General features: G+C 36.2%; 1 protein-coding gene across 1 annotated transcript in view; it reads left to right on the top strand.

Moving 5' to 3' along the window:
* Positions 1-11577, top strand: part of SCAPER (S-phase cyclin A associated protein in the ER) — a 174268-nt gene that overhangs the window by 56446 nt on the left and 106245 nt on the right. Inside the window, exons 18-20 of the mRNA XM_075713679.1 lie at positions 3399-3480; positions 5868-6020; positions 7207-7314. Of these exons, the coding sequence (XP_075569794.1) occupies positions 3399-3480; positions 5868-6020; positions 7207-7314 (343 nt within the window). The remainder of the gene's footprint in view (positions 1-3398; positions 3481-5867; positions 6021-7206; positions 7315-11577) is intronic.

Genomic DNA, 11577 nt, shown 5'->3' with positions numbered 1-11577 from the left:
AAAGAGAATGAGTGTTGGGTAGCATTGCGGTGTGTGAGAAAGGTTTACTTTCATGACTGATTCAGGAAAACTGCTTTCTGCTTATTGTTTAACTTGCCAAATTCTATTTGTATTCACCTCCTATTATTATTCCCTCTTTCCCTACAGTTCCACTGCCACAAGCATTCCATAAAATCTAAATTGAAGTTACATTTTTCCTATGACAAGAAGTGTTCACTAATGGTTCTTTAAACATTTTTATTGTCAGAGCTTGTTTTCTTCAAAGTAGTCATGAAGGGTTTTTTTCTCCAAGTAATATATTCAGAAATGTATTGATCACCTTTCATCTTCCAAAGTCATGAGTAATTCTAGCTTGACATCATAAAGAGATTCAACTTTCAATTAGATGTTTAATGAATTGTGGATAGGACCTATGGCCTTGCCCAGGACTTCATGCTCCTTTCCTCAATATATTGAGCCAAAGTCACAATGAGACAGAGTGATTTGGAAGGGATCCTTCAATATCTTATTCTCATTCACAGACACTTGAGGAAGATTAGGACTAACAGGGAGAATTTTGGTTATGCTATTTTGGGAAGATAGACGCTGCATGTGTAAGGCTTCTACATCTTTCTGAAATTTGAGGAAACCCTCACAGTAAGCAAATGTGAGGTAATTGTCCCATTGACATCTTTGCCTTCTGAGGTCTTCTACAGTTAGAACTCGTCTAAAGGCTCAAGGCACGTAATTCTTTGCTCTTTTTGTTTAATCGGTTTTAAATCTGCCACTTTCCTTTGTTGCACCCCATTTATTTCATTATGACATGAAGAACAGCAGTTTCCATTTGCCTTCTGTTAAGTACTGCGTTTCAGCAAATTTCCTCTATATTTGCTACTATAGCACTCGGTTTTCAAGTGCTTTGTACTTGATATTGCAGTACCGTGCTTGCATTTGTTTTTCTTTGCCAGAGGCTGATTATACCAGAGAGATTTTTTCCTTTTTTTTTTTTTTTTTTTTTTTTTGATAATTTTGGGAAAGAGTAGGAAAGAATGTATGTGTGGTGCTCTACAATCTGGTGATTCTGTTATATCAGAATGGCCTCAGAGTCATTGCATCTCCTTAATAACAGTTCTGAGGTTTCTCTAACATTAGTAGAGTTAGAGGAGGATTCAAAGTGGTCTGGTTTAGACGTTAAGGGAGAGATGAGCTTGATGGGAAGCTGGCTGTACTGTCCCTTCCATCTTGGACTTTGGCACGTTTTGGTGGAACCTCGGGGTATCGTTTGGTGTTTTGTTTTGTTGGGTTTTTTTCCTGCTGCTAGGATTTGACTCTTATCCTGAAGATTTAATACTTGCTGGAATGAGTAATTTTTGGAATATCTGCTTAAAGTTGCTTCAGTATAAGCTTTACCATGTGCATCTGGTGGTGATTAAAGCATCTGTATGAAAGGAATAGTGTACTTAAAACTGACTCTAAAAGCCCCTCTGCCCTTACGGTACATTAACTTGATTCCGGTAAGGTTTTAGATGTAATTTCAGAGTATTTTATATTCCAGAGAGTTGAAATCCATAATATGGAAAATTTTGTTCTTGTCAATAGAAATCATAAAACTGTATAATGTAACCTAATCATGTAAAAAGCATGCTTTTCAGAGGGCTTGTAAAGGAATAATGTTGATGCTCTATAAATTGAAACTTTAGAATTTTGTTCCAAATATTATTAATCCAAAGTATGCAATGATAATAATTTGTCATAGTTTGTAGGATTAACCAAATATTCTAAAATGCATACTGAAAGAAATAGCTAAAATAAGCTTTGGGTTTGGGTCCTGTGTTAGTTGTGATTTGTTTCAGTTCATGGTGTGAGTCAGGAGCTCTTTGAAACAAAAATAAAGACTGTAGTTCAGCCTTTCTTTATATACCTCAGGGGAGATAGCACATAAACTACCTAATGCTTCTCATCCATCATCTCTTCCTCACCCCGGCCCCTCCATGCCCATGGCAATTGGGAGAGTTCACTTATACTTTCTGAAAGAACAATTGTGTGTAGTGTTTATCGTTAGACTTGCTTCCTCCCCCGTCTTCTTTCCTATCTGCTTTTATATTTTCTGTGGCTTTTTGTTTTAAAATGTTACTTTATCTGAGCCTTGTACTTTTACTGAAATGACTTTGCTATTTCTATGAGTTTTCTGTTTAAAAAACCAAACAAACAGAAATCCACACAAAACAAAAACTGCTGCAGTTTGGATAATATTATTTATGTTATCCTTTCTAGTTTTGTCACTGAAACTACTTGAATTTTAGAATGCCTTTTAAAATGATGGCTAATGGCTTTGAATGACTTCTTCATTGCTCATTTTTACTCAAAGCTTTCGTTACTTCTTTTGGCCCTTCACAGCTGCCAGACTTCCAGGAGAAGTGTTTCTCTCCCTTCCCAGTTCTTTTTGTACATACAGCGTGAGTGGCTGACTTTATTCCTTTTTAGGGTTTAATAGCTTCCTTGGCTTACTGATCACTATTAAGTTGTTCTTGATGAAACTGTTATCTGCAGCTTTCTGCTTAATAGTTATAGTAACAGATCAAGCTATACCTCTTGTTCTTTTCTCAGACAGAAAAAAAAATCTTATCTCTTCAATAGGGTGACGCTTAGGGGATTCACAGGCTCTTACTGACATACACATGCATGACAGCTGTGCTTTAGCACTTTGCTGGAGAGGGGAAGGAGAGTTGCTAGAAGTGAAGAGGAAAATTGAAGTCTGAGGCATGATTCAGGTTTTGGAAGAGGGATGTAGGGCAGACAGGTTCAGTGAGCAAAATAGGTCTTGACAGCAGTTATGTACAGAAGGTGACAGTAAGAGAAATGCCTAATCTTCTGCTATCCTTTGGTATCTTGAACATTTAGAATTGCAATATTCTACAGCATCAATTTATCGCTTGTGACGGTGTCATTTGATGTTGGTCAAAGTTTTATCTATAAGTTTACATATTCAAGCTTTCACTGATGGTCATTTTTATAAAATGCACTGCCCTTATTGCTGCATGGTTTTTCTTTGATTTGCCATTGTACTCCTCCCCTTTAGTTCACTGACTATAGCCATTGGCTGAAGAATACTAATGGTGGCAGGGTATTACATTCATCTCTATTTTGTAGCATTGTGTTGACTGTCATTGGTCTGGTTTGGACTGAGGTATGATCCAGGTTCTCCTACAAAGGTTCAAGTGTCTGCCTTTAATAAATTGAAATTAAAGCATCTGTATTCTCTGTTAACTAACTTGCTTCTTGTTGTCTGTCTTTTCTAATCAGCCATCTTCAGCTTCATTTTTTGGGGTCCCATTTCAAAAGTAAATTAGTCAATATTATGCAATAAAAATGCTTTACATTATTACAAGTTTTCCCTGTGTTTACTATCCTTTGGTTAGAGATCGAGAGGAGAGGTTGGCAGCTCTTACTGCAGCTCAACAAGAAGCCATGGAAGAATTACAGAAGAAGATTCAACTGAAGGTATAAAAGGATACTTTAGTTGAAAAATACATCAACAAGATAGAATTTCCTCAAAATTATTTTATTTGATGAAGATGTTGCAGATGTACAGTGTCCTGAATTACATAACTTTACAAGAGATTTTTATTTAGACCTTTGCATTAATAAGACAACCTTGCTGTATAACATACACTGTGTAGTTTGGAAAGAACAGGACTGAGTTCTGTGGAATTGATCAGTTTCAAAGCTTTGAGCATGAGAACAAGTAAACCTGTACTTCCAAGAGAAATCAAAGTAATTTGGAATTAAGTTGTGAGGAAAATCAATATGTAAAAACTCCTGTCCTGGTTTCGGCTGGGATAGAGTTAATTTTCTTCCTAGCAGCAGGCATAGTGCTGTGTTTTGGATTTAGTAGGAAAAGAATGTTGATAACATGCTGATGTTTTTAGTTGTTGCTGAGTACTGCTTATGCTAGTCAAGGACTTTTTCAGCTTCCCATGCTCTGCCAGGCGCACAAGAAACTGGGAGGGGGCACAGCCAGAATAGTTGATCCAAACTGACCAAAGGGCTATTCCATACCATATGACGTCATGCTCAGTATATAAACTGGGGGGGGGGTGGCCGGGGAGCAGCGATCGCTGCTTGGGAACTGTCTGGGTATCGGTTGGTGGGTGGTGAGCAATTGCATTGTGCATCACTTGCTTCGTGTATCATTATTATTATTATCATTATTATACTGTTACTATTAGCATTACTATTTTACTTTATTTTAATTATTAAACTGTTCTTATCTCAACCCAGGAGTGTTTCTCACTCTTACTCCTCCGATTCTCTCCCCCATCCCATCGGGGTAGGGGGAGTGAGCGAGCGGCTGCGTGGTGCTTAGTTGCTGGCTGGGGCTAAACCACGACAGTCCTTTTTGTGGTAGTAGAGGATGGTTTCGATCCATCGACCTCTGGGTTATGGGCCATTAATGATAATAATAATAAAGATACACGAAGCAAGTGATGCACAATGCAATTGCTCACCACCCACCGACCGATACCCAGACAGTTCCCAAGCAGCGATCGCTGCTCCCCGGCCACCCCCCCCCAGTTTCTATACTGAGCATGACGTCATATGGTATGGAATAGCCCTTTGGTCAGTTTGGATCAACTATTCTGGCTGTGCCCCCTCCCAGTTTCTTGTGCGCCTGGCAGAGCATGGGAAGCTGAAAAGTCCTTGACTAGCATAAGCAGTACTCAGCAACAACTAAAAACATCAGCATGTTATCAACATTCTTCTCCTACTAAATCCAAAACACAGCACTATGCCTGCTGCTAGGAAGAAAATTAACTCTATCCCAGCCGAAACCAGGACAACTCCGTTTAGTGAAGATGTTTCACCAAACAGTGACATAAGGTGATATCTAAAGGTATTGAAATTGATGCCATCACGCGTGGCATGCTATTTCCTTTTGTTTCATGAAGGGCTCCAGTTATTTCATAAAATAGGCATAAGGATTGAACCCCTTGTAGTTCACCTGTTCCGCTGAATTGACTTCAGCTGAATTGACTGTCGAGTGGAGAACCAAGGTATCAGAAGTTTTGAAGAGATTCGCACTATCTTTCAAGAGATGTAAAGGCTTCTAAAATGATAAATTGTATTTTTAAGGTTCTGAGGTGGAACTATGTATTAAAGTTTCAATCAGTGATAAATTCTGTAAATTTTTATTGTAGGATGGTTTATGTATATCTACAAATAATTTTTCATTCCAGTGCTATTCTTTGCTCTGACCCCAGTCTGTGAAGCACCATAGCTACATTTACTTGTACTGTAAAATGTAGGTTTTTTATTAAATACAGGTTCATACCCCAGCCTCTGATTTTAAATAATAGTTGAGAGTTTGTTCCTCTCTCATGAGGGTCAGGTATGAAAACCCTCTGAAAGAATCCAGTGAACTGTGCCTGCTTCTGTGGATAAATAACAAGTAATTTATTTCACTTTAATTTGTACTTTATGATTTCATATCTGTCAGTGAAAACAGCACTATATAAGTTACATATTTGTAGAACTGGAAGTTGAACTTGTGTTCTATACTAGAGTGTTTCATGAAGGATGAAACCAGAACTGAGATGTTAAATGTAACCAAAAGATTTACAGAAGCATTTGCAACAGGTTACTAAATATCACCTATAAAGCAAAAATAGTGCTGATTGATTTTTAAATCATAGTATAATGTTAAAATGTCTGTGAAGTGTGGTGACTTTTAATGCCTTTCAGAAATAAAAAATAGTTTCGGTTTAACAGAAGTTCATCCTAACTGTACAATATTTAGTAATTCCCAATATTTCTTTGCACAGTTTAATTCCATTTGCTGTAATTCAGTGTGTATTTTTTCTTTGTTGCTTTGATTGTTTTCAATTCAGCATGATGAAAGTATTAGAAGGCACATGGAACAAATTGAACAAAGAAAAGAGAAAGCAGCTGAATTAAGTAGCGGAAGACATGCTAATACTGATTATGCACCAAAACTTACACCATATGAACGAAAAAAACAGTGCTCATTATGCAATGTAATGGTAAGTTCGATAGAGGGAATACTGTCAGGATTGCAAGGCCAACTAAGCCTTGAAGTGACAAATTATGCTTCATTCACAGATGAGAATACTGCACATCTACTGTGTCCCTGCTCTGCTCTTGTGAAGTGCACCTTATTTTGGATTCTTCTGTCTATAAATCAGGTGGTTTAGGGAAGATTTGGAAGAACTGTAGAGTTGTAGGTAGAATGGAGAGTGTGGACAATACTCAGTTGTTAGCTGTCTCTTCTAAGAAAAGCAAGAATTTGGGAGCATCAAATGAAGGTAGTTAAAAGCTAGATTTAAAGCGAAGTCAAGAATGTGGTTCTTTACATAGCAGGTAGCTGAGCTGTGAACACTTTGTTATAAGATCCTGTGGATATTTGAATTTAACGTGAGTTCAGGGGATGATTGTACAAGTTTCATTGGATTGAAATTCACTGAAGGTTACTAGATACAGAGCAACCATGTCAAGCTCAAGAAGTTCTTGAACTGGGTTTGGTTGGAGGCTTAAAAATGTTGAAGGGGAGAATCAGTGTTCGCTTTGTCTCTTCTTTTACTTTTCTTTAGGTATCTTATTTTTTGGTCTCTGCTGGAAGCCAAGTACTTTGCTAGGCAGACCTCTGATCTCAACAGGGTGTCTCTTGTGTCTGCCGTTTCACATGTCCCAGGAATGGTGGAGAAGAGGAAGCCATACAGTTGCTGAGTAGGAAGCAGGGAGATCTGTTCTTGTTGATAACTGGTTTTACTGATTTGCGAAGACTATGCATTATTGAATAAAGCCTTATATCCTACTAAGCACTATTTCTCTGTAATTCCTGAATTAAACAAGATTGCATGGGATCACTTCAGGCAGTGCTGGAACAGAAACTCAGGTTCAGCAGACTGGAGTCTTGTATATTCACTGATGAATGAAAGTTAGATTGAAGTAAAAATGAGATGAGGAGCCAAGATTTTTTTTTTTTTATTTAATCTTTTATTATACTGCTGGCTAGCAAATCATTATGTAATTTACTATTAAGTCCTGCATAAAAGATGTTTATGTAAATTAGGTTGAGGAATAAAGTACTGTGCTGGAAATTCTGAACATACTCCTGACAAATTGGCATATATTATATTTAAAATGCTGTTATTTACAATTACAGAATTATCAAGGAAAAAAATTACTATTATGTCATTGTCATTACAGATTTCATCAGAAGTATACCTTTTTAGCCACATTAAAGGGAAAAAACACCAACAAGCTGTGAGAGAAAACAGTAGTATACAAGGACGAGAGCTTTCAGATGAAGAAGTGGTAAGTTTTGTAATATTTTTTTCTATATTACTTCCAGTTTTAAATGCCATCCAGCTGAGTAGCCTAAGAAGGTCTTGAAAATTCTGACAAAGGAATTAAACAATATTTGTGTTAGCATGGGAATAATAATGCCTTTTTAAACATAGACTACCAGTGAAAAGGAACAAAACAAACAGTGGATTCAAATACTTGAGGCAACTGCCATTTGAAATACATTGTGTATAAAATGCGACTAATTGCTTTCCTATTAATCCAAAGGTGGTTTTCATCTCACTATATTTATCTTTTCATCATAAAAATCTCATGTGTTGCAGGTGTCTGCATTTTGCTTTACTTTGTTGTTGTTGTTCCTTCCTGTTGCTTAAAATATCTTAGTCCTTTTTTAGGTTATCAGATGTGCTGTCCTATGCATCAAGGTCAGTAATGCTGAAAATTGTAGTGCTAAATTACTTTAAAATGTAAGAGTGAAAACACTTTGCAAGTATTAGCGTTTCTAGAAAGAGCAATAATTAGTTTTTCAGTGGCTTCTTTAGAAGAATTGGCACTTAGGGTGATTTTTAGGTAGCATTGAGGACATTTTATACTAAAGAAACTATGCTGTTTTGAAGAGATTTCTGAATCGTTATCTGATTTAATTTCTTGTTGCTGCTGCATGAATTGAGCTACAGTATTAAGTCAAGGCCTTTTCTACGAGACAGATTATAAGTCAGACTTTGAGTTCTGTCTTATCCGAAGAATTTGTGAATGCCTGTGTATTATATCTGTCAGATGTTAGGAAGAAATACTGTACAAGCCAATTCCCCAGAGCTGATTCAGATTTAACTTCACTGTCTGGAAATCTGTTGCCAGCCAAGCTGATTCAAATGACACTGCTCAGTAGTTCTAATTTTTGGCTGTTTCCTTCTTCCTTTTGTAGTTCTTGTGACTATTTTTATTTGTTGAAATCTTCCCTTTGTTTACAGCTTCTTACATCCAGTAGTAACACCTTTTCTTTTCCTTCTTAAAAAGCTTTGGAGAGTTAAGTCTCTGAGGTACTGAAATCCACAGAGGTGGTTATCACTGGAAAAGGAGAAAGAAAATCTGAGAGATACAGTAGTCTGGAGGAATAAATTTTTGCTGAGTTGCAGTTTGCCTACCCCATCCTAACTGTACCAAAAATACATAAACTATTTTTTCAGTTTCTCTTTTCCTTTTTCAGAGTGGCTAGTGGAAGTTGTATAGTTTTGGATTTGGTTTTACATGCCAGGTTTACCTAATTGGATATATGGGAGAAGGCTTCATACTGCATCCGTTTTCTTAGAAATATAAGCTATGAGATTTACCAGAATCTTTCATGTTGGTACACGCACCAAAGTGTGGGCAATCTATAATATTAACATTTTCTTGTATCTGTCTAGCCTTTGCTTGTATCTGTCTAGCCACTGATAATTGAACTATGGTTCTTGCTGGGCAACTGTCTTGGATGAATATGGAGGAAAACAGTGAACTAGATTTTCTTTTGACTGGGTGTTATACGCTATTCACAACATGTAATTTGATAGCTTAATAATTCCAGCTTCCAGAAAAAGGGATCACATTGTAACAGCTGCATTTGTGCCCAGTGGATGAAAAAGAAGTTCCACTAGAGGGCACAGATATCTTGATTTTTGTGGTGTTCAATGTCATATGCTGAAATCCAGTGTTGTTCAGCAAAACATTTTGATGTGAACTTAAGATCAAGGTTAAGGTTAAATGTATGGGATTTCTTGAATGCATGCTTAGTGCAGGAGCAAAAGGAGAGAACAGTTTTGACTGAATGAACAGCTTGATGATTACAATAGCAGATTTAAACATCCTGAATCAAGAAGTATTTGGCATACTGGCAACGTACAGATACCTCCATTGTTAGATATTTAATATATTATTTATAGCTATATTTTAATTAGTCCAAGTATACAGTTCTGAACTATACTATTGTAATCTGAAATTTCCTTGGCCTGAGGCCCTCTGTTTTGTTTTGGCTTTTTTTCAAAGAGCAGTAGACATACATCCTAGAGTTTTGGTCACTGTAAAGTAGAAAAGTAATTTATTTATCAGAGCAGTCTGCTTTGTGTACTTTTTATTCAGCATCTGTAGTTAATGCCAAACTTTGCTTCCCCACAACTAAAGCATTCAGTAACTTTAGGTAAGTTTTGAAATACTTCAGAAAAAATTTCCAAAGTATTATACAGAAGTAAAACTGTATTCCAGGGAAGCATAATAGTCATAGCTACTTACTCATCGCTGTTTTCAATTTTTTAGTCAGTGAAGGTATCTGTAGTGAGAACACACTTGCACTACTTAAAGTTATTACTTGTCATCTGTGATGTCTTTAGATTATATACATCTTCTCTGTGACCCTTCTTCTTTGACATAAAAGATTTTATTTATATCACCTTTGACCTAATAAAATTTCACCTTTAACCTTATGCACTTGACACCTCAGATAACTTACTCTTGATCTTTGACTCATTTTGTGTTAAGCCTGTTAAGTGTAATAGGTAGCTGCCTAGAAAGAAAGCTTTTTTTAAAATTGTAATCTGACCATAGAATTTCTTTATTATTACTTGAGAAATCACAGAAGGACTTGAAATATGTTTATTTTGACCATATTGGTATGACAGAAGGTTTAAGTATCTCCTTAAGACTTTGGAAACTGCTTTAAGTAAGTGATCAAATAATATGTCTTCATACTGTAAGGATTTTTGTTGGTTGATTTGACTGTAAGCAAAAAGTTAAAAGCTGTACTGAACGATCATTGACACTAATTTCTCTGGGCCAGGTGGATGTTGGTAGTTGATCTTGCCAGGCATAAAAAGAAACTACTATATTCTAGGTTTTTTCCCTTTGCTATAGCATGTATAGGTTCTGTAATTTTACAAACATTTTCAGAGGTAAAAGTGGACTTCATGTTGGAGCAGTTTTCCGTTGTTCAGGAATTAAGCATATATTGTGCTAAATTCCAGCATGTATTGTGCAAGAGCTGACAGCTAGTATTAGATTATCAGTAAGATGAATTTGCTTGTAGATGCAATAAATTCGGTGAAACTCACAAAGAAAATAGTTTTGTTATGAATAAAAATACTAAAAATGAAAAAGCATGAAGTTATTTCTAAGATCGTATGACAGCTTCATTTCATCTCAGCTTTTTGGGTTCTCTTCATTTGTGTGTTTATTAGTCTCCAGCTGAAAAGGATGTAGATTTCTCTTAAAGCAAAAATCTATTGATTTTGAAACAGTGGTTATCATGTAGAAGCGAATTAAGTTCTGTTCACATTTTTTTGCTTCCTTTTTAATTTTTCTTTTGTCCAGTCTCTTGTAAATACATTCATTCGTGTAGATGGCAAAACTCTTTCAGCAGGGTAGGCTTCAGGCTAAAAGTTGTCTTTCCTTCATTACATTTCTGAAACTTGCAATGTAATCACTGTCCCACATCATTTCACCATTCATTACATTTCTGAAACTTGCAATGTAATCACTGTCCCACATCATTTCACCATTATCTTCAGTGCAGTAACAATGTTCTGTTATGTTTTCTCTCTCTGCTTAAATGCATATCGTCTTCCATCAAACTTACAAACTTCTTTTTCCATTGCTATTTTCTATGCTATTGATTTCCTGTCCCCTCTCTTAATATTCATATTACTTTTAGTCCAGCAAAAGATGTAAACAATGTATGCAATTTGGTTTCATTGACTTCACTGGAATCAATTAGTATGTTTGAATTTATGACTAATTGTTTTGCTGAATCAAAGCCTGTGTGACACAAAGGGCTTTTGACACAAAGGCCATCACTGAAAAGGTGCCTGCTGAAAGCCATAGACAACACATGGCGATTTCATTAGACTGAGGAGTCTCTGCAAGGACCTTGTAGATGTTTGCTCCCACCTGTAGGTCCTAGATTATTTATTCATTTTTATGTCCCTCTGCTTTCCCTTTTTTCTTTGCCTTTCTTGTCTATCCTAGTTTGCTTTGAGAAGTACATGTAACGTCAGTAATCCTTACAGCTTGCTTTCTTTGAACCATTGTCCTATCTCTTGTCTGTATCTCCTGTCATTTAAATACTGTGGCTTAAAGGCACTTTTAGAGTATAAATCATGTAATTCCATGCAGTCTATGAATGTTTCTAATAATTGAAAAGTACTTCTAAAAAACATATGAAATCTGTAACTTGGCAGAGGTTTGGTTAATTTATATAAGGTGCATGCTAGAGTTTTATGTATTCCAAAGCAAGATGGAGGAATA

Source organism: Pelecanus crispus, chromosome 7 (assembly GCF_030463565.1).
Source record: "Pelecanus crispus isolate bPelCri1 chromosome 7, bPelCri1.pri, whole genome shotgun sequence".
Lineage (NCBI taxonomy): Eukaryota > Metazoa > Chordata > Aves > Pelecaniformes > Pelecanidae > Pelecanus > Pelecanus crispus.
The sequence above is the reverse complement of the archived record's forward strand: the minus strand, read 5'-3'. Positions and strand labels throughout refer to the sequence as shown.